Source organism: Xenopus laevis, chromosome 3L, assembly GCF_017654675.1.
Source record: "Xenopus laevis strain J_2021 chromosome 3L, Xenopus_laevis_v10.1, whole genome shotgun sequence".
Classification (NCBI taxonomy): Eukaryota; Metazoa; Chordata; class Amphibia; order Anura; family Pipidae; genus Xenopus; species Xenopus laevis.
Window position 1 is genome coordinate 54,825,625 of NC_054375.1, and position 23,916 is coordinate 54,849,540.

General features: G+C 39.9%; 1 protein-coding gene across 10 annotated transcripts in view; it reads left to right on the forward strand.

The window, feature by feature from the left end:
• Positions 1 to 22,296, forward strand: part of rnf44.L (ring finger protein 44 L homeolog) — a 39,792-nt gene extending 17,496 nt beyond the window's left edge. For 2 of the 10 annotated variants that reach the window (XM_018252253.2, XM_018252254.2), the window contains exons 2-11: positions 6,895 to 7,073; positions 7,354 to 7,552; positions 9,274 to 9,441; positions 10,416 to 10,583; positions 14,130 to 14,291; positions 14,599 to 14,714; positions 14,854 to 14,941; positions 15,786 to 15,907; positions 16,853 to 16,952; positions 18,408 to 22,296. In XM_018252253.2, coding sequence (XP_018107742.1) covers positions 6,970 to 7,073; positions 7,354 to 7,552; positions 9,274 to 9,441; positions 10,416 to 10,583; positions 14,130 to 14,291; positions 14,599 to 14,714; positions 14,854 to 14,941; positions 15,786 to 15,907; positions 16,853 to 16,952; positions 18,408 to 18,470 — 1,290 coding nt within the window. In that variant the 5' untranslated portion in view covers positions 6,895 to 6,969 and the 3' untranslated portion in view covers positions 18,471 to 22,296. Of the gene's footprint in view, positions 1 to 32; positions 825 to 6,810; positions 7,100 to 7,353; positions 7,553 to 9,273; positions 9,442 to 10,415; positions 10,584 to 14,129; positions 14,292 to 14,598; positions 14,715 to 14,853; positions 14,942 to 15,785; positions 15,908 to 16,852; positions 16,953 to 18,407 lie in introns of those variants that run through there. The other 8 variants (XM_018252251.2, XM_018252252.2, XM_018252255.2 and 5 more) reach the window with 5 other exon arrangements.
• Positions 22,297 to 23,916: the final 1,620 nt, after the last annotated feature.

Genomic DNA, 23,916 nt, shown 5'->3' on the forward strand with positions numbered 1-23,916 from the left:
GCTCATTGTGTTTTTTGCAGCTACTGGCCTGGCTTCTCTTGTTTTTGTGTGGTGGCAGCAGTGCCCTGTGCAATAAGGTTGGGCTGTAGCAGCTGCGACCTGTAGCTCTAGTACGAGACTTCACCTCCCCGCTGCAGCCGTCTCTGCCCTGAGTACTTGAAGGGCAATCGCTTAGTCGGCTGTTGGCGGAACAGCTACAGTCCCAAATATACACACCTAGTGTGTCCCTGGGGCACGTGATCTAAACACAGCGGTCATGGTCAGCCCGCAGTTCCTGGCATTTGCTTTCAGTCAGTGACACGCTCAGTCCGTGTCACCTGGGGACAATTCACCTCAGAACACGGCTGCTGCGTTTCCTAATCTCGTGTGGCCGTGGGAGCCTCCTGTTTTGCTCCCTGTGCTGAAGGGCAGCGCCGAGCCATCTCCCAGTATGTAGCTGCCGTTTAGTAAGAGCTGGGAGGCGGCCCATTGCATTGCACACGTCTTGCACATCCCGGGGTTGCAGGCAGCTTTTGACACTGGCAGTTGCTTATTGAGAAGGGGGCTCCCCAGTTTGTATTGCGGGGAATGGAGCGTGTGTGTGTGTGTGTAACAGCGGCCGACTCTTGCCATTAGCACGTCGCACGTGTGCTGTCGCTGCAGTTGTTGCCTTTGTGCGATGACTGCGATCAGTGCCCGGCCGGATGGGCACACGTGTTGGTCAGTGCGCTGCTTGTTATTGTTCCTTCCCCAGCCCTTCCCTCCGCCCCCCTTCCCTGCCTTTGTGTCTCGGTGCTGACTCTCCGTTCTTCCTGTGCGTGCTCGGGGGCGGCGGCTGAGCTCTGGTAAGTACCGACGGGCTGATCTGCCCGTTACCTTCTGTGTTTTGGGCAGGGGCCAGCGATTGGGCCGTTCCCTTTGTTGTTGCTTTGTGTTTCCTGCTGAGCACATGGTCTGACAGTCTGAGCTGCTCTTAAAGCGACAGGTTCATTGCAGACAGGCTCAGTGGTACCCACCTAGTCTGCTTCATCAGCCAGGGGCAGGTAAGGTGGAATACAGGGCACCTACTGAGGGGGGATGTCTTTACTTGAACACGGAGGAAGGGCTGTAATTAACAGCAGATCAATAAAGCAATGATTGCACATGTTGCAGCAATTCCTATATTCCTTGTGATTGTGTCTAAGGTATATCAGTGCTGTGAAATGTTCCTTTCTTAGGTGTAGCCCACACTAGCTGCATTCTCCTCTTTTCCCTGTTCTGTCTGCCATTCGTTGCCCTGATCTTTCAAGACTTAAGCAATTCACAACCTTTTTTGGTTTTCATTTTCTTATCTATTTCTCAGATATTCTGAATGTATTGCCGTGAGTAAATTCCAGTTTTGATGGCACACCTATAAGACAAGTAGCTTCAGACTATAAAAGGCTGTAATTGATGATTACATAAATGAACTATTAGTTTGTGGTCTACATTTATGTTTGCTTTATGAACTCTTCATAATAACAGCATATCTTTAGTATTTTCACCTAGCACAGGAATTAGCCACATAACTGTGAGAAATATATATATTTTATATGACATAGAAGGGAGCTCTATTGATAAATATGGATATAAACAGCTAATATTATTGGTTAAAGGGGTTGTTCACCTTTGAGATAACTTTTAGTATGATGTAGAGAGTGATATTCTGAGACAATTTGCAATTTGTCTTAATTTTTTATTATTAAGTGATATAGGGGCATTATTATCTGAGTACACTTGCACAAGTCTTTGTGTAATTTTATTGTAGAAATGTGTGTGCTTCAACCACCTCACCGGAATCCCTTTGGGCAGAGCAGTCCAGAGACCCTTCCCCGGGGTCAAACATATACTAGAAAAGAAATGACTGCAGCACCTCTTTGTTGCAAAAGTGAAAAAGTTGTGTTTATTGGTCAGAAACCAACAGGCAACGTTTCGGGCTTCCTTTCGCCCTTTCTCAAGCCCTTTCTGAGGCTTTAGAAAGGGCAAAAGGAAGCCCGAAAGTTGCCTGTTGGTTTCTGACCAATAAACACAACTTTTTCACTTTTGCAACAAAGAGGTGCTGCAGTCATTTCTTTTCTAGTTTGTGTAATTTCATTGGCAGATCAAACTAAACATTTCAGGAATTATACACCCGTCTGGCATTGTTATAGTATTAATATCTTTTGTTACTTTCTGAAAAGCAGACATGAAGACATGAGTCATGGGAAGCTCATCTTACAATCAACTTTTAATTTTTTTTTTGTCTGTAGAAACAGTTCTGTTTTGTCACAGTATTTGTTGTTTTTTTTTTATTCTCCTGCTCTTCAAGCTAGGTATACAGTATATATTTAAGTAAATGGTTCACTAAAATGACATAGCAAAAAAGCTTCTGATGCGCATTCAAAAAAGTTTCCAAGCCTGCTATTTAGTATACCCAGCTTGGAATCTTGCACACACATTGTTGGGATTGTTCCATAATGCTAATTCCTTCACAGATTTATTTTTTATTAGATCCGTGTGCAGCATTCAGAATATTGAGACTGTTTGAGCTCAGTCCTCCTTAGTTCTTAGCAAGAGTACGAAAGATGTAAAAAGTCACCTAATTATAGCTTTAATGAGTACAGCGAATAAACATTCACACCAGCCCTGTGCTTCAATTTATACAGCCCTGGTTCCAAAACATACTAGGTATGCATATCACTTAGCTAGTAAACTTTATATTTTGTCATTGTATGTAAAATAGAAGCTTTATAATAAGTCACTTTATGTGAAATATTTAATCCACTCCAACAGACTGATCTAGCCTTCCAACTAATATAAACAACAGTAATGGCTTTGCACTCAATGTCATCATCTGGAAATGCAGGTAGGTGTGACTTCTTTTGACAGAAGAGTAGCTGTTTATTTGTGAGGCAGTTTTTAACCTTTAATTGGTGGTTCACCTTTAATTTAACTTTTAGTATGTTATAGAATGGACAATTCTAAGCAACTTTTCAATTGGTCTTCATTATTTGTTTTTAATTTATTTGCCTTTTTCTTCTGATGCTTTCCAGCATTCAAATAGGGGGCACTGACCCCATCTAAAACAAAAGCTGTGTAAGGCTACAAATGTATTGTTATTGCTAATTTTTACTGCTTATCTTTCTATTCAGGCCCTCTCCTATTAATATTACAGTCTCTTTTAGAAATCAGTGCATGGTTGCTAAGGTAATTTGAACCCTCGCAACCAGACTGCTGAAACTGCAAACTGGAGAGCTGCTGAGTAAAAACTTAACTCAAAATCCACAAATAATAAAACATGAAAACCAATTACAAATTGTCTCAGAATATCCCTTTCTACATCATCCTAAAAGTTCATTTAAAGGTGAACTTTTAATGAACAAAGGTAGCATTTGGGGGAGAGCCTTTAAAATCGATAGGACCGATAGGAAAGACAGAGACTGAGGGAAGTGTACAGTGATGGAACACAAAAGTATTTACCACAAATGGGACTAAAGGTGGCCAAACACCTGACGATTCGCTCATGTCACCAAGCTGTTTAGGCTAGGGTCACATGGGGCTAATCTGATCATTTAGCGCTAGGGCCAATGATCAAATCACAATGGGTACTACCTATGCAGACTTTTGGAAGAGGAACACTCCTGATAGATCGCTGTTCAATTTTCTCTCCAGTATCTGTCAGGGAGCAAGTTGGGAAGGGAACATATTAGGGATGCACCGAATCCAGGATTCGGTTCGGGATTCGGCCTTTTTCAGCAGGATTTGGCCGAATCCTTCTGCCCGGCAGAACCGAATCCTAATTTGTATATGCAAATAAGGGGCGGGATGGAAATCGTGTGACTTTTTGTCACAAAGCAAGGAAGTAAAAAAATGTTTCCCCTTCCCACCCCTAATTTGCATATGCAAATTAGGGTTCGGTATTCTGCCGAATCTCTCGCAAAGGATTCGGGGGTTCGACCGAATCCAAAATAGTTGATTCTGTGCATCCCTAGAGCATACACAGGCAGATAAACTGACAACCTTGTCTGAAGGTGCTGAATTGATAGCTGTAATCTGCCAGTGTATGGGCATATTAATATATAAGCATCAGTTCCGATATAAAAGTGTGCACAGAATTCTCTGAAGGAAACCATTTACCACACATGGTACAGAGAAGCAGCAACTTTTAAATAATTACAATTATTTCAGTAAAATTGTGAGCTTGTGAACACACTGGAGTATATTTACTACACATTTTTTACTCGTCTAAACTCTGCCAATGTTCACTGCAATGTTCTGAGATTTTGCTTTCATGGTCATACAATGGGTAATGGTTAAAAATGCTAGTGAGTTAAAGGGGTGGTGGTTCACCTAAAAGTTAAATTTTAATATGTTATAGAATGGCTAATTAGAAGCAACTTTCCAATTGGTCTTCATTTTTTACTGACATTGCAAACTGGAGAGCTGCTGAATAAAAAGCTAAATGACTCAAAAACCACAAATAATATAAAATGAAAACTTGTTGCAAAATATCCCTCTCTACATCATACTAAAAGTTAATTTAAAGGTGATCAACTCCTCTAATGCCATGAAGCAATGACGTGTGTGGGATATTCATGTAAGCGAGTTGACGTACATCATAAAATGCTACAAACGTCTGCTGTATCTTTATAATGATGTTTCGCCCTTGATAAATTAGCATAGTTTTGAAGTTTCACTGTAGCATTAATGTTTGTGCATCAAAGTGCTTACATCAAATTTATTGTACTCAATTTTTAGTAAATTGCCCACGTAGTAACAAAAGTTTAACATTTCGCACTTCAGAGAATATGCCCCTAAGATGGAGAAAAGTAAACTACTCCAGAGGTGAACTGTATTAGAGAAGCTGCCACTTATCTGGAACACGGTTTAATAAAGCTTCATAGAAGAGTGTCTTGAGTATTTTACATTACTTTGTCTCGGGTTGCAAGGTGTGCCTGTGTTTACATTTAGTTCCAAATTTGCATTCTAGAATATCTTGCTGAACATTGGAAGCGATAAACCAGTTCCTTATCTCTTTATGAAACTGTAAGCTTATGCGTGCGGTTATTATTCTTCCAGTAGTAGAATGTGTGTACTGTGTCAGTTTAACGTATACACCTTATCTGACACACAGACTTACTTATGTACCGTACGGAAGTGGGACGAGCACATATTCTTATCCAATCATATTCTCTTAATTGCTCACTTTTTCTCTTGTGATGCCAAGCCTCCTCACATTGTTACGGTGGCCATACACGGAGAGATCCGCTCGTTTGGCGAGGGCCCATCGATCGGATCCTAATGATGGGTAATGGGCGGTCGGATCGCGGGACCGCATCAACGAACAGATGCGGCCGCGATCCGACGGGATTTTAGTCCGATCGACATCTGGCCGACTTTCGGCCAGATATCGATCTGGGAAGCATGTCGGAGGGCCCCATACACGGGCCAATAAACTGCCGAACCCGATCTGACGGCAGCTTTTATCGGCCTGTGTATGGCCACCTTTAGGAACTCGTCTTTCTTAGAATAACCCCTTCTTATAATATGTCAAATTAATGTTCTAGTGTATCCTTATTCTTACACATATATACAATTTACTCTAATATGCTTGGACCTGGGGTTTTCTTTCTGGATAATGGATCTTTCTGTAGTTTGGATCTTCATACATTAAGTCTACTAGAATTCGATGTAAATATGAAACAAAACCAATAGGCTGGTTCTGTTTCCAATAAGGATTAATTATATCTTAGTTTGGATCAAGTACAAAGTACTATTTTATTATTACAGAGAAAAAGGAAATCATTTTTAAAAATGTGGATAATTTGGGTGAAATTGAGTCTATGGGAGACATACTTTCCGTAATTTGTAATATTCTCTTGGTTATTGGAACACACATTTAAACACACCTATTGTGGCACACCCATTCACAACAGAATGATAACCTGACCTGTCCATGCACACTTACTATTCTTGATCACAATTTATACATATACATATTCCGTTGTAGTCCTGTGGTGAGCATTAAACTGCAGTTGTTGTTGCATTAAACTGCAGCTCACCTTGTTTTGCCTTCACATCTCTTCGTTTATTAGTTTTTGTTTTTTTACTATTCCTATACCATACTGAGATCATCTAATAAATATTACTTATTAACCTCTGAAGTTTGTTTTATTCTTGGCCTTTACATGTCCCATGTCGCTTGTACCTGATACGTATTCCATTCCTGTGCAGGATTGTGTGAGATCCCTAAAGTTAGACAGTACATGCTGCTCTGGGATAAGTAAAGGAATATGCTGACTGATTACATGCTTACAACCTGACAAAAGCAGTGCCAGTTCTCTAGTAACAGCACATCTTTTATGATATGTACAGTTTTTTATTTTATTGTACATAGGTGTTGATCATGGATTGTATAGGGAGGTGTTGGGGTCACATAACCAACATTTGTAACGTTAAACTGCCCCGCACCCCATGCCACCCAGCAGTGTGATAGCCACTGTGTTGTCCTTCACTAAATGTTGTCTTCTTGTTCATTAAATGGCTGTTTTATACACATCTCATTCAGCAAAGGGTTTTTTTTCTTTGCAACACAAGTAGCAAGATTTCATCATAATGTTTTGTTAGGTAGGTTTAAATCTGTAAAGCACCAGCATGTGTGTTCTATCTTAGGTGAAAATGTGGAGTCCATTACGCAAACGGGTTTATTTTAAAACTGTTCGGATACAGTAAAATTTATGCTATAGGAACAATTTATCTTATCTTTGTATATTTGTGTTGTCCAGACATATCATTTCTTTGCTTATATATTTGTGCCTGTTTATTACATATTAGCCCCTGTTCGTATGGAAGCGAGCCACCACTGAGGCATGAGGCAAACCTACATATATGGTCTCATGGTTATCTGCTTTTTGGCAGAGTGCAGACAGCAGCCGAGAAGATACGGCGTGTTGTGGAAGCCCCACTCGCCACTCCGCCTTCCCGACGTCACAAATGCGACCATGGGAGCTGGCAGTGAATAGGTGGCCTCCCTCAGCCCCCATTAACCAGCGGAGGTTCTTGGGGCCCTGCAGCGCCCCTGCACACCTCAGACGAAGGTAGGAGCTGCGGGGCTCTAGAAAAGGTACCGCCTTCTAACCTAGTGGTCATCAGAAGCCAGCTCCCTACTCCTTATAAAACTCATATTGTTTTGTTCTTAAGATATTGTAATATTAAGCACTGCTCTATACAATGAATGATAAAACTGTATCTTCTACCACCCTCTTTCTCTCTGTTCTTCTTCTCTGCCCAATTTTTTTTTTTTTTTTTGCCATATTCTCAAAACATCTTCCCAACTCATTCTTGCATTCTTCTTTTCTCTCTTCCCCCTTTTCGCAGTCCTCCAGTGAGGCGTCAGTGGGGACGGAGGGATAGACCTCAGCAGAGTGTCCTTGGTCAGGATGATAATTTGCGACCAGCCTTCTTTCCTGTAGATGAGCATAGAGTCTTGGCCCTTACCAGTGCTCCACCACGAATGCTTCACCCTGCCTCACACTCCACCCAGCAGACACCATTCATGGTCGACCTCCATGAACAGGTAATTCTAACATTTGAAAATACTACAGAGTTTCTATAAGCATTTTTGCAGACTGCAGTTCAAGTTGTTATATGGGTTGTTCACCTTTAAATGAGCTTTTAGTATTATGGAGAGCAGGGAGCCCCAACCTCTTTTACTTGTGAGCCACATTTAAATGTAAAAAAGAGTTGGAGAGCAACACAAGCATGAAAAAGTCCATGGGGATGTCAAATAAGAGCTTTGATTGGCTGTTTGGTAGACCCTATATGGACTGGTAGCCTACAGGAGGTTCTGTTTGGCAGTACACCTGGTTTGTATGCAACCAAAACTTGCATCCAAGCCAGGAATTCAAAAATACCACTGGAAGCAACATCCAAGGGCTTGGTGAGCAACATGTTGCTTGTGAGCTACTGGTTGGTGATCACTGATGTAGAGAGTGATAGTTGCTAGTGTCCAAATTACCCTAGCAACCATGCACTGATTTGAATATCAGACTGGAATATGAATAGGAGAGGTCTGAATAGAAAGATGTGTAATAAAAAGTATCAATAACAATAAATATGTTGCCTTACAGAGTGTTTTTTTTTTTTGGAAGAAAGTGGCAAATAATTAAAAAAACTATACAAAATTAATAATAAAGACCAATTGAAATGTTGCTAAGAATTGGCAGCTCTATAACAGTTAACTTAAAGGTGAACTACTCCTTTAAAGGAAGACAAATTGGGTGTAATGAAAGCAAAGTCGTACTTTTAAGGCTGGCTTTCAGAGAAATGTGCAGTGTCAGATGTACCTGTTGACATGCTGCTATTAGCACTAACCTTGAATTGTCTGAACACCAAACATCTTGGAGGTGTTGAATAATAAGGGTGACACATGCATATTTTGTGGTGTTCATCATGCCATTACCTTTTCAGTTGTCAAGAATTGTGTAGTGCCAGTCACCTGCATCACACAGAGATAATTATATGTCACAGTTGATTAAAATAGAAACAGTTGTGAAAAGCCTTGCTGCGTAATTGCTAATTCTGTGATGCCAAGGCTGTAAGGAAACACATATATTTAGAGGGAAATTGTTAATAAAGCAGAAGTTGACACTTGAAGAAGAGTATTCTTAGGATGACTTTTCTTTTTTTTTTTTTTAAATCTAAGGAAGGTCTGCAGGGTTACTTGCCCTTATTTTCAGGGCATTGAGTAAGCAAACAGAGAACCCTTAGTTTTTGTGTACTTGCCGTTTTCAGTGCACTTTGCTGTATTTTAAGGCTAGACTTCCCTGCAGTGCGGGCAACAGGGCAACATTAAAGAATGTTGTGATTTTTCAACACATAATCAAAATATTGGCAATTTGATTAATTTGGCCCTTGGGTTGCACATGCAGATCTCATAATTGGGGATGTGATGAATTCATAAATTTGCATTTCTTCCAGAAATAGTTGGCCAAATGTGCATACTCAAATCTGATGATGATCAACAAAACCATCTCTGAACAATAATTTGTCACCTTCACTTGTCCAGCCCTTTATAGTCATGTGATTTGCTTGGATTTGGTTCAGCTGACATGAAAATCCATTGGCATCATGGATTATTATTTACAACTCTGCAGCATTTAGAACCAGTCTTCCTTCTAAGCTGTACACTTGTACTTTAAACGGTGTATCCTTGCTCGATGTATTTAATTGTAGCATATATATCCAAAAAATAAATATATTAATAAGAAGTTTGATATACTTTTTTTCTCTTTTCAGGTGCATCAGGGACCTGTCCCTTTATCATACACAGTTACCACAGTAACCACCCAAGGCTTTCCCCTGCACACTGGCCAGCACATTCCTGGGTGCAACGCCCAGCAGCTGCCAACATGCTCTGTCATGATCAGTGGGCAGCATTACCCGCTCTGCTGCCTGCCACCTCCGGTGAGTGGGATCTAACTTGACTTGATTATGGCACAGGAATAATGCATATCATGGCAACCATGTGAAGAAGAGGTTTTTAGGCTCTCATATATATGAAGTACAGATATGGGATCCATTATCCGGAAGCCCATTATTCAGAAAGCTTTGAGTTACGGAAATGCCGTCTCCATAGACTCTTTTGTCCAAATTTTTAAAAATGATTTCCTTTTTCTCTGTAGTAATAAAACCGTACCTTGAACTTGATCCAAACTAAGATATAATGAATACTCATAGGAAACAGAACCAGCCTATTGGTTTTATAATACTGTTTAAATAATTTTCTAGTAGACTTAAGGAATGAAGATCCAAATTACAGAAATATCTGTTATCTGGAAAACCCCAGGTCCCGTGCACACTGGCTATAACAAGCTATAACACTATTTATTCTGCAGAATGCTTTACCATACCTGAGTAAACAGCTCTAGAAACTCTTCTCTGTTTGTTTAGGATAGCAGCTGCTATGTTAGCTTGCTGTGGCATCACTTCTGCCTGAGTGTCTCCATGCATAGCATAGCTATGGACTCAGAATACAGCTGGGAGTGGAGGGGCAGAGGGAGAAAAGAGCAAGCGGAGCATGCTCAAGCCCTAGCCCTGGAGGTTTAAGCTGAAAACAGGAAGTCCAATACAGAAGCCCATGTGTACACAATAGCAGGAAAGGAATTCTGTCTCTTTTGACAGAAGACTCAGAGCAGCATTACTTTGAGGGATTACTGGTGTATTTACAAAGACCTTTCTGATAAAGGTTACTTAATTTTAGCCTTTCCTTCTCCTTTAACTTAAAGGAACTTAAGAGTATAAATGTAGTGTATATAAAAGCTGTCAATTACATGAAAATAAGCAGAAGCTTTATGGTCATAATGACTGTTTGAGCTGAACTGAAAGAAAGTTAAAGGTTTTAGTAGTTGGTTTTTTTTTTCTATTTACTTCCATTGCAGTTGATCCCAGGATGCACCATGCAGCAGCTTCCTGTTTCGTACCAGCCGTTTCCTCCTCTGCTCTCCAGCGAACATTATATTTTACATCCTCAGCCTCCACTGCCCCCACACCAGCCACCTCACCTGACTTCTCTTGCTCCATTTGTTACAGTGCAGCCGCAGAGAATGGTAAGCACACACTTCAGGCGGAGAACAGTGGTGAACAAAACATGTCGCTGCTTCATACTGTTTATTATTCTAATGGATGAAACGTGTGCAACTGATTGGTTGCATGCTTGTCATTCAGTAGTATATACTATGTGTTCCAGGGCCAATATGACACTTATTTCTTCCTAATAAACTCTTGAAGTGACGCATAGATAATTTAACTTTACAATTTCCTGGTTAGTAGATTAATCAATATGATAGTAACTTTGTTTTGCTTCTTAAAGGGCCTGTACACCTTCAAATGCTTTTTTTTCCGTTCAGTTGGTTTTAGACTGTTCTCCATAAACAGACTTTTCCCAATTACTTTCTACTTTCTATTTGTGATTTCATATAGTTCCCCAGAAAGAAAGATTTTTTTTCAATTACTTTCCATTATTTATTTTTTACTGTTTTTTCAAAATCTAAGTTTAAAGTTCTGTGGTGTTTGAGTCTGGCAGCTCAGTAATTCAGGGGCAGACTCTAAACGGTTACAATTTTGCAACATTTAGTTGATACATTTCTCAGCAGCATCTCTGGAGTATTAGCAACTATTGTATCAATTCTAACCGCTGCCTGTAATGAAACCCAGGGATTCTGCTCAGCAGGGGCAAAGATAAGAAATGTATCAACTAAATGTATCAATTTGGGACAGTTTACAGGGTCGGCGACCCCCTCCCAGGGCTTCTTTAGAAGGTGAAAAAAGACACTTTACACATCAATATTAGAAAAACGGTGACACGTAGAAAATAAAAAGTAATTATTTCTGGTGATCTATCGGAAAACATCCAGTTGTTTGAAGGTGAACCACCCCTTTAAAGGCAGCTGTACGAATTGATACAATAGTTGTAGAGATGCTGCTGAGAAATGTATCGGCTAATTGTATCAAATAAATGAAGCAAATTGTAACCGTTCAGATGCTCCTGGATCACTGATCTGAGACACTAGAGCAGGGGGTGCCCAAAAGGTAGTTGTTGATCTGTAGATCTCAAAACATTGTCAACAAACAGCTTTAACTCACCCTCCTATTTCATGCTTTTCATTCAGATATTTATTCTGTTAAATATTATATTATAATCTAATATGAGAAAATGTATATTACTATATTTAAGAAACCACTATTTCTTATGTAACAGAATGCTAACAGTGATATTATGGATGTAGACCACAATGGGACAACATCACTATAAGTAGACCCTGCATTAACAAAGTATGGGCACTCCTGCACTTTGAACTTACATTTTGGGAAACAGGTAAAAAATAAAAGATGGAAAGTAATTGAAAAAAAGTCTTTGTTTATGGAGAACAATCTGAAAACACCTGAACTGAAAAAAAAGTGTTTGGAAGGTGAACAACCACTTTAACCCTTTAAGTGCCAGTGAATTTTACATTTGGTTACTCGAAATGCCAGCCGTTTTTGAAACATTTCGTGCTCTCTTGCTTTAGTGGCATTTTCTGAGGGGGAACCTATAGTTTACCTCGGAAAACTATACATTGTTTTTTTTTTTTCGGGAGAAATTGAGCTTTCTAAATCTGCCTAAGTTTTCATGTTTTTCCACCTCTACAAAAAGATTTACAGAGCTAAATACCATGAAAATGCCTCTTGAATGTACCTATACCAGATGTGTATAGTTTTAGGGAGATTTAGGACATCTGTACATCTGTACAGCAAAAACTCCCGGCAGTATTTTACCAAAATTTGAAAGCACTAAGGCAGAAAATGGCATACTTTTGATTCCAATAAATTCTGAAAAATCAATTTGAGGGTTTAATTTTGCTGCTCCGCATATCCCAAACTGTATTAAGTACCAAGAAAAAGCACCCTGAATATGATTGCCAGGGGTCCCCCAAACAGTTTGATGCCCATTGTGCATAGATTTACCAAAGTATCTGGCATTTAGAGACCCGAATGTAAAGTTAGCACATCCAAATTGTCCAGGACTTTACTTCAGCAACTGAAAAATCAACACATTTACTGCATTTTTTGTGGGGTAAAAACACAGAAAAATAGTTTTAGCCCCCCAAAACCATATATTTTTGCAAAGTACTCGTTCTACCGAATCTAAAATGGGTATCCATGCCTTTCTGCTCCAAACTACAGAGTCACAAGCATTACCCAAATTTGCCGGTTTTGGTGAAATACCAGAAAATTGCCTTAAAGCTTCAACTTTCCAGCATCGTATTGCCCATGTATCATTACATACCAAGAAAAAGCACCCTAAATATGATTGCCAGACGTCCTCCAAATAGTTTGATGCCCATTGTGCATAGGTTTACCAAAGTATCTGGCATTTAGAGGCCCCAAAATGAAGTTAGCGCATACAAATAGTCCTGTGGGTAACTTCAGATAATGAAAAATCAACACATTGACTGCATTTTTTGTGGGGTATAAACACAAATATATATTTACCCCCAATACCATATATTTTTGGAAAGTACACATTCTACCGAAACTAAAATGGGTACCCATGCCTTTCTGCTCCAAACTGCTGAGTGGCAAGGCTTTCCCAAAATAGGCGGTTTTGGTGAAATACCTGAAAATTGCCTCAAAACGTCAACTTTCCAGCATTGTATTGTCCATGCATCATTACTAGCATAAAGCATCCTTGGGTCTACTAATAAAGAATGCCTTGGGTCTACTAAACCGTTTGATGCCCAATAGGCATAGATTTACCAAACTATGAGGCATACAGAGACCCCCAAATCCAAAAAGTACATATGAATTCTCACGTATGACACTCTGGCTACTACAGTTTAAGCACCCAGTATGTGTATTATGTGCCATGAGACCCCCTAACAGTATGGAGACCCTAGAAAATCATATATTTTCCAAAAGAACACATTCTGACAAATCAAAAACAGGAAATATGTCTTTCTACTGCAAAGCTATGATAAACGTAACCGTTTTTGACATTTTGGGAAATCGTCACAAAGCTTGTATTTTATTATATTATATACCCCACATTCCATAGCCTACAGAATAAATCATCCTAATTGTGTACATTTTAAAAGAATATAAAATACAAATAACTTTTGTAAAGAGCTATGTGGTGGAGAATACAGCTAAGATTTGCTGCATATCTCTGAGCTACAGCTTCCAACATCTTATTAAAATGCCTTTGGCACACAGGATATATTGTCTGCCACCATATTTGGGAGTTTCCATGCTGAAAACAGCTAGTGACCAGCAGAATCCTTTCAAGTAAATGACATGTTGAACATGTACCATAGTGGTTTCCAACTGGTGACCCTGTTTTTAACTAGTGCTCCTAGAACCGCTCTCTCTCTCTGTGGCTCAGAGACTCTGGGAGTGGAAGTTCATAAACAGGTAGATTGGTAGATTCTAAGAGAGTAATGTTATTAAAGGTTCAGAATTTGTTACAGATGTAGTTACCCTCAGCAACCAATCAGCAGCTAGCATTTACTGGTCATCTTTTCACTTGCAGTAGGTTACTAAGCTTGGACAAACTTATTACATTCTCCCATGTTTCAGTGATAACAATTTCCCCCATCCTTTTTTTCACTATGAAGCCTCTACAGAGAATAGACAATGAGCTGGATGTTCGGGGGGACCAACATCATATGGGCAACTTCCCATTCCACCACTCCCACCCTATGCCCACACTGCCTCCTTCAATGCCCATGCATTACCTCTCCCATGATGCACTGCACCCGGAGCTATCCTTTCCAGTGGTGAGTCAGATTCTTTTGCAGCGATAGTTACTTGTTGTACTATATTTTCTGCATTCAGTGATCTTTTGTTATTGTGTTGGAATCCTGATGTAATCGATGACTAAAAATCCTCCACATTGTCATGTTTCATGACAGCCCATTGAATCTTCCTGTTTGAAGGCACCTGTGTCAGGTATTTCTGTTGAGGAATGGGAAATTGTTTAACCTTATCTTTCCATACTAGGCCAGATTATTACCTTCAGTTTAATGACTGAAAGATCTTGTTCATATACTGGTATATAAATTGTGTTTTTTAACTTACTTGCAGCCATATGCTCATCTGATGCCACGGCGACTAAATGCCCAGCGTTATCGCCTACAGCAACCACTGCCACCACCTCCACTGCCCCCATCATATTACCCAAGTTTCCTACCCTACTTCCTGTAAGTATCACTGTAACCATTTACTTATTCTACTGTTCATTAGTTCTACAATATTGCAGTTACTTTTATCTATTCTAGAATATTTATCCAGAGACTTTTTAGTGCTATAAAATTTTCTAAAATGATAATGTTTTTGCAGATCCATGCTTCCTGTCTCTCCTGCCTCAGTTGGCCCAGCCATCAGTCTTGATCTGGATGTGGATGATGTGGAAATGGAGAATTATGAGGTAGATTTGTTCTTAGTTCAGACAGAACATTATCTTAAAGGGATTGTTTACCTGCCAACACTTCTTTCCGTTCCGTGGGGTTTTCAGGTAGTCACCAAAAATAAAGACCTTTATTTTAATAAAATCAAATTTGTTAAACTGGAACGAATGTTAACGACCCGTAAACTCAAATCGAATTCCAATTATAAAAACTTGATTCGAATTTTATAAACTGGAATGTTCGAAAAAAACTCAAATGTCAGGAAGGCTGCAAACATCACCAAATTGATCCCTGGACCTCTCCCATTGACTTATACAGTAATTTGGCAGGTTTTAGCTGGTGAATAGTCAAATTCGACAAACAGAGTATGATAAATCTCAAAATTCAAATTAAAACTCGAATCTAATTTGGATAATTCACAATTCGAATTTGAGAGTTCAAAAAAATTGAAACTGGAAGTGGGCATTTTTTTATTCGCCCGCACCTTTGGTTGGCGATAACTTTTTTACCTAACAGGTGCCCTTTAATAAATCTGCTCCTTAATTGATACATTTCTTACCAAGTTTCATTAAAAGCAGCTTTTAGAATTGGTACAATAGTTGCTGAGAAATAATATATCAACTAACGAAACAAATTGTAACCATTCAGAATCTGCACCTGGATTACGGAGCTGCCAGACTTAAACACCAGAGATGGGAACGTAACTTTTTAATTTTGTAAAAAACGGTAAAAAATAAAACATGGAAACAACTGAATAAAGTTTTTATTTCCGGTGAAGAAAAATAAACTTGGAAAAAAAGTGTTTGGGAGGTAAACAACCCCTTTAAGCCCTGTGAATTTATATTTTTGTGTCTTTTCTTCCAGGCATTGCTGAACTTGGCTGAACGTTTAGGGGAGGCAAAGCCGCGGGGCCTCACCAAAGCCAATATTGAGCAGCTTCCCTCTTACCGCTTCAATGCTGAAAGCCACCAGTCTGAGCAGACGCTGTGAGTAATGGGCTTGGTATTTGGGTTGTGTTGCCTAAACCTTAAAGGAATTGAAAAATGACTATCAAGATTTGTTTTCTCTGGGTAAGATCACTTTCAAAGGGACATAATGTACAGATATGCCAGAGGGAATTATACGCAGATGTGAGAGACATTTATAAAAAGATTCTGAGGCAGTTCAAATCTGTAAGGGAGATGAAGCTTTCTAATGCTCTGTCTGATGATGTTGTGGTGGTAGATTCCAATAATGCATTTGAAAGGGGATTGGATGTTGCCTTAAAGGAGAATGAAAGGCTAAAATTAGAAAGGTCTCTCTAAATACACCAGTAAACCCTCAAAATAATGCTGCTCTGAGTCCTCTGTCAAAAGAAACACAAAATTTCTTCACTTCTATTGTGTACACATGGGCTTCTGTATCAGACTTCCTGTTTTCAGCTTAAACCTCCAGGGCACGGCATGAGCATGCTCAGTTTGAGCCTTTCCCCCTCCCTCCTCCTCTCCCTGCTGTAATCTGAACCCAGAGCTATGAGTGAGCCAGGAGAGACTCAGGCAGGAAGTGATGTCACGCCAAGCTAATATGGCAGCTACTAGCCTAAACAGAGAGCGCATCTAGAGCTGTATACTTGCAAAGCATTCTACAGATTAAATACAGCATTCTAGCTTGCATTATTGTGACTAATCTATTGGCATTAAACTGCTTTGGTAGCTTTCCTTTTCCTTTAAAGAAGAGGAACATTAGTCAGGGAACTCTTGCTAGCAATTAGAATTATATGGGAGTGCGTAGCAAATTAGCAACTCCTGGTGATTTTTATTTTGCGTTATCTTTAAAAAAGAAGGAAGAGAATAAATACCCATGAGCGTGAATCATTTGAAATATTTTCCCCAATTATTACACTTGCACATGGTCGTTCTTAATTTTCAACCACTTCTGATCTTTCCTGTTAGGTGTGTGATTTGCTTTAGTGACTTCGAAAGCCGGCAGCTTCTCCGAGTGTTACCTTGCAACCACGAGTTTCATGCAAAGTGTGTTGACAAGTGGCTCAAGGTAGGTTTCTTGAATATATATTTATTGTACAATCAAAAAATGATTGTCTGGTTCAGTATATGCTTTAATCTTTGATGCTTCTGACTTATAAACCCAAACTACAAACACCTGTCATGGGATGCTAGAACTGTAGCTCAGTAGACACAGAGTCGGATATATGGGTAATTAAGCAAAATAAATGCTTCTGCTCTCTTCATCCCTGTTGACTTTTATTAATAAAATATTCATATATAATCTGTTTTAGAAAGCTTGAACAAATAGCATCGATATCTTTTGGGGAAATTCAGGTGTCTGGCTGTGCAGAGATCTTCTACCTTAATGTAAACAGAATAAAAGCGGTGGATTTTCTTAAATCCTTTCAACGCCAATGAGTATGTACAGGAATACAAAGCTACTAACGTTGAAACACACCTTGCTACTATATGCTACTGAATGCTCTACAAAGATTGTAGAAACAAGCAAATCTACTTGCATTTGGAATAAAAGAACACCACACTCCTCTTTGCCGATAAGCGCGGTGGTGTTTGAGTCCTGTGTGTAGGAAACTTTAGTTCAGGAACACTTAGTTTTCCACCATAGTTCGGGGCTGCAGAGATATAATAATTCAGGCAGCAGGAGACATTCATAGTAAAGTTTCTGCTCATACTTCATGACCTGATGTAGTAGGTTTCAGTGTACAGTATTCAATTCTAAGTGGTGTCTTATACATAGGCAGTATTGGACTGATACCAAGCTTTTGGCTCAACCGTTCTCATTACAGGTTATAGTGTCAGCGACCCTAACTGTCTGTGTACTTGTTGACTCTCTGACTTTCAGAGAGAGTTATTGAGCCAAAAGTCTGGTTGGTGTAGGCAGTCCAAAATTGGTAATATCTCACAAACCACAAAAAATAGAAACTGAAATACAATACAAAAAAGCAGCACTGAGGGCTATACACCATCCACTCAGTGAAAACTACAACTGGACCCAAATCTATGACCAAAGATGTCTAAAATAATAAATCCCTGCACCATTCACCCACCGGAAGTTTAAAGGTAAAATGTATAAGGCACCCAATCTCGTCTAGACTGCACACCGTTATAATAAGATGCCCTACTTACCAGAGTATAACTGGTTTCAAATCCTGTTTGATACTCAGTTTGACTATACTACCTTTCCCCAAAGGCTTAGCTGAACCATATCTATATATGATATAAAAATGGTGTACACATTTGTAACTTCAAAGACATGAAAATAAATTGCAATATACTGTGGTATTTGTCAGTGCTGACATCAAAAAAAATAATATATAAAGGGCTCCCATTCTTTCAGGTATAAAGCTATAGATTTAGATGCTTTGGCTTCATTTTAAGGGGAAATTAGTAATGATCTGGAGTGTTGAATGGGTATAATCTTGTTGTGAAACCATACACAACTGAATGGTTGTAACAAACACCTTACTCTGTTTTCCTCTAGTCCAATCGCACATGTCCCATCTGTCGGGCTGATGCCTCTGAGGCTCACAGAGATGGGGAGTGAGGAAAGGAATTTGCCCTCTTTCCTCCAGCTGGTGCACAAACCCAGAGGGATGAACACAAAATCTACCAGCCTCCTTGCCTGACTCGGATGCTTCAGCTGCCCTTTTCTTCTGTGTCTGTCGTTTGGCCAGGACATATAGCAGCTTTGGATCTGGAGGTGGTGTCAAGTCGCACATTCCACTGTCTCCACCCTATTACCTCTACACCCCAATACTTTCCAGCAGCAACGCCCCTGTTTGTCTCATTTGTGGGCACGGGGAGGAATCTGAGAGGTGTGCTGGAGATGTGTTGGGCCTAAAAGGGCAAGAGTTTCCTTCTCCGCCTCCCAGTGAGGGTAGCTGAGGCCAACGGCAAAAAGACTGGCTCGTGACGGCCTGTGCTAGCTCCTTATGGGAATCTCGAGGCATTACCAGGGACAACCCTGTTTTTAAGTCATTCTGCTGCCAAGCTCTCCTTGTGAGAGGCTAGTCACCGCTGCTTCTTTGAATATGTTTGCACTGGGCCCTTGCTGGGCTTTTTATTCTCTTTTAATTCTTATTGTATAGCAGCATTCCATTAACCCATTTACTGCAAAGGTAGGGGTTCTTTTTGTTTTGATCTTGATGCTAAAGATTGCTTGCCATGGATTAGTTCCCTTTGGTGGCTTATTTGTGAAAAGAAAATGATTTGCAAAGAAAATGAGATTTGGAATAGGGGCATTCTGGGTAAGAATGCAATGCTTAACCAATACCGATATTTCTTCTCCAGCACTATCCTTTCCAGTCTGTCCAGATACATTGCCAGGGACAGTTCAAAAAGAAAAAATCTGCATTCAGTGTTAATGTTCTTAAGTAATGTCACAGTTGAATGTTTTGGTCTACCACCTAATTTGCAGGAATCTCATTTATATCTGAATGAGGCTTCCGTTAAAGGACCAATGTGGTGTCTTTGTTAGGTTTGTTCCCTGACAATACACTCTGCTATCAGATCAGTGCGACTGGGAACATAAGACTGTAATCTCATTTTCTGCAATTAAGAGCCCTGGTAATGCCTCTTTACTATGTTTTGTTTGGCAGCAGGTTACACAACGGCAGGGGTGTGACACCACAGGGCACACTGTTGCACGCCAAGCTGTGTTTTCATGGGTTTGTTGCACTATATGTACCTGCATTTTCCCACCACAGCCTCTGTGTAAGTCAGGACCACGGGGGTATCTGGGCGAGCGGCTGCCTTATTTATCGATTTGTATCTGTTTTAGTTTGAATTTGCATGATAGAACAGCAAGAAACAGCAAGAGCCAGCCAAGCATTTCCGATCTATGTACATGTTTAACGGTCGGGCAGAAAGTCTGTCTTAATGTTTCACAATATGCATGTGTGAGCAGCTTGGAATATGGTATCCGCTAACCCTTGGCCGTGTGTGGAGTGAAGTGAGGGGGGTGGGTGGGATTGGGATAAGCATTATATAGGGGTATGTATCTTGCTGCACTCATTCTTGCTGTGCACTTGTTCCACAAGCAGAAGGCACCCAAACTGTTTGTAGGGATATGAATGTTTTTTTGTTTTTTAAGCCTGTAAAGGTCACACTTGGGCAGGGATTGTGTGTGATGGGGTGTTTTTAGACCAAAAGTTTACTACTTTCACGATAAAAAGAGGCACATTGCAGAGAAATGAATGCTGGACCAGATAACGATGAGCGTGTTGGTGGATAGCGCCGCGGCATAAATATCTTTTCTTGTCATTCCCTTTGGCAGGAAGGCTCATTCATGCAGCTATCCATGCTCAAAACCTGGAACCATGGAAGTAAGAGCAAGTACCGGTACTTGATATTCTAATAACCCTGGCTCACTTTTAACCATTCTAGCTGACCAGCAACAGGTTAATATTCAGTTCTTTGCTTTAACAACCAGAAACAGGACAGGGACGTAGATGTTCAGCTGTTTAGGTTCCATCAGGCACACCCCTCCATATAACCGATATATTCAGGGTCTGTGGCCGCACAAACCCTTGGCTTTATATTGGCTTTACCAGCTTTAAGGTGTCTTCCTTTTTCATTGGCATCTCTGTTGCTCCCACACTGTGAAAGAGCCCTGCAAATGTATTGCAGATCATCGCAACATAGTATGTTTCTTTATTGTCATGCACTGGAATCCTAACTGTAACTATAGTAACACAACATGGTAACCCTAGTCCCCTCCACATCTTATCCTTAGTGAGCCACTTGTTAAAGAACCAGTATCATCAAAAAATGAGATTAAAAATATAATGCAGTGTTGCCCTGCTGTTTTTGCTTCAGCAACACTCCTATTGTTTATATAAATAAGCTGCTGTGTAGGTGAAAATGCTCAGGTTAGATAGCAGATAAGCTCTGTAGAACATAATGGTGTTATCTGTTATTCAATATTTAACCTGTGCCGTAAAGCTTTTTTCAATTTCCACCATAGCTACATTGCAGCTTGTTTATATGAACTATAGAAGTGTTTCTGAAGCAAACACGTCAGTTTTTACCAGTGCAGGGCACCACTACATGATAATTACTTTAAAAAAAAAAAACATTAATTTTATTGGTGTTACTGTTCCTTTAAGATCATATGTACGAACTGCGATTTCTATGGTTCCTTGCCATATCGCTCTGGGTTTTAACATGACTGCCAATGTCCTCTCCATAGAATTGCAGGCCTGGTGTTTGAAGCCATATAATTGCAGTGATTAATATACACGCTCCATTTCCCGGGGCATGAGTGAAGTGCTGAGAAGTTTTCCCTCAGCCCCACAGCACACATCCTAAAACTCCACGCCCAGTCTAAACTCAATCCAGAGGAGGGGGTGACTGACGGACTGCAGCAGAGAAACGGCATAAAGCACTTGTTTTACAGCACACAAGTTACCAAAGGTCTTACTGTATATATTTCAACACTTGCAGAATTCTATCACAGGTTACAAGTCAGACAAGAGCAGTATCTGCTGCCTATCCGTTAGCAATTCCTGCACTGCTGGAGGCACCCGCCACCCTGTTTCACAAACGAAAGTCTCCAGCTCAAAAGGATTTGCCCCTCCTTCCACCCTCAGCTCCGTTGTATAAAGTCAACATGAGGTTCTGATTTGTGGGAACCCCAACACCGTAGCTCGAGTGCTGCTCTTTAGAGAAGAGCGTCTAACCTCATTATCAATCCAAGTCCAAGCCTTTGGTTTAGTAAGTCTGTGATTGCTGCATAGATGCCACTTTTTTAAAAGCAATTTTTTTTTTGTTTTCCTTTACCCTTGTGGTGGGATATAGTGGATTGTTTACTGTATCATCCTAACCTCCTGGACCTCCTACTCACACTGGTCTGTTTTCTCTCAGTTACTGCTCCCTCCTCCCACTAATATTCCTGCTCCTCCCCAGAGTTGTGGCTTCCCTTACTCAGGGTCCCGGAGGTGTCTTCTGTGTTAGAACTGTATATCTATATGTGTCTGTATACATATATAGATATATCTCTCTATATAAACTTTTTATTTTTGGCTTTTGGTACTTGCACATTTACTGGTTACCTCATTTCCCATGTATGTATTTGAAAAAAAAAAAATGCTAATATATAGAAAATGGTTCTTGAAGCTATCAAAGTGTGTGTTTTTCCCCCCTCCCCCCTTCATTCCATTGGAATCATATTGGTTTGTAGCATTTAACATAACTAGTAATATTGTATTATATATATATGTGTATACTGATTGAAATTTTTAACAGATTTGTACTTTTTTTAAAATGAAAGTTGCTAGTTTTGCTTGACCTGGTAGTGCAATCATTTATTTTTTTTAATGTTGTGGCTGAATTGAGAGGGTTCTTCACTAATAAATGTACAAGGACAATAACAAGGCTTCTCTCCTGGCTTTCTTTCACAAGGACTGGGCATCTGGGTGTCTTGAAGTTGCAGTCATTCTGTGTTGCAAGATAGAAGAGTATTCTCATAGGCGTGCAGGCATCTGTTTAAAAACAGGCACCCCAAAAAACAAAAACTTTGTATGCAATTAGCTTGCATAAAACGTTTTTGTTTGTGGGGTGCCCATTGTAAAACAGATGCCTGCACGCCTATTAGAATACTCTTCTATCTTGCTGAATAACCTGCTGTTTATTCAGGCCATTCTGGGATTGGGCTAAATCCAACGTTTTCTGTTTGTTGGTGAATTAATGAACAGCCTTTTTTTTGTAAGCTGCAACCAAGGCCAGGATTTTTGTTAGCTGTCCAGTGCAGTTTGTATCACAGTTTCCTCTACCTCCATGGGTATGCTTATAGCAGCATCGTTTTATATGTCTCTGCATAGCTTGAACATTTTTCATTTTTACGGTTTATAGACGGTAACAGGCAAGAAAATAATTATACATTTTTCTGTGAACCTTTAGAAATGCAGCAGGTAAGCTTGAATAAGGAACCTCCTACCTCCTAAATGATTCAGCTTGGCACGTAAATGAGAACTAAAGCTTAACTAAAGAAGTAGCTAGAAATGTTGTACAATATGTTTTCAGCTTTTGCCAAAGGCAACCACAGCCCTTTAGCATTAAAGATCTGTCTCTCTGAAGATGCCCCTAGTAGCTCCCCATCTTGTTTTCTGCTGATTCACTGCACATGCTCTGTGCTGCGGTCACTTACTGAGCTTAGGGACCCACTCACATTATACAGTACACATAGAATAGAAATGTCACAATATAAGGCTTATTAGTAATTAATACAGATAATTACTACATGGCACTAGCATCAGAATTGAATAATCTGCCCTGTAGCATCAGTTTATATTACAGACAAATGTAATTTCTTCTTGATAATTTGCTACGACCCCTAAGCTTAGCTTCTCAACAGCTGCTCAGAGCCCACTGAGCATGTGAGTGTCGCATACACTTTCCAGGATGGTGACCCCGTGACAAGTTTAAATACTGGATCATTGTTGCTATTGACAAGCTGAAACTTTAGGCTGGTGCAATAAGGTCATTATATAAAATATGGCATTTTTAGCCATATTAGTTTTATAGGGTTTAGTTCTCGTTTAAAGGACATGTAAAGCCTACATTTTCCTACCATGTATATAAATTGGGTTGGGAATATCTTCCCAAGCCACATCTTTTGTACTGCATATACCTCCTCCATTTGCCAGCGTTATTACATTTTCCAAAAACAAATAGCAGCTTTCACCCAGCGGCCATTTTCCCTCTGACACATCATCAGTAACATTGACATGTGCAAACAGGACATGTATGCTGTAAAATGCATGCAATGCAGAATGCAGGTTTACACAGACACAACATACTTTGATAAAAAGTTCTGCTGGGGTTGAACACTATAATGGTTAAGCTGAGCCAATTAGAGGTGGTTAGGAGAAAACAATAGGATCAGACAGCCTCAGTTTCTATGGGAACCAGCAATGTTGTCTCTTCATTGGCTGTTAGACTGGAGGGTGTGTTTAGTAATCTGAGATGAACTGAGCATGCTCATAAGCCAA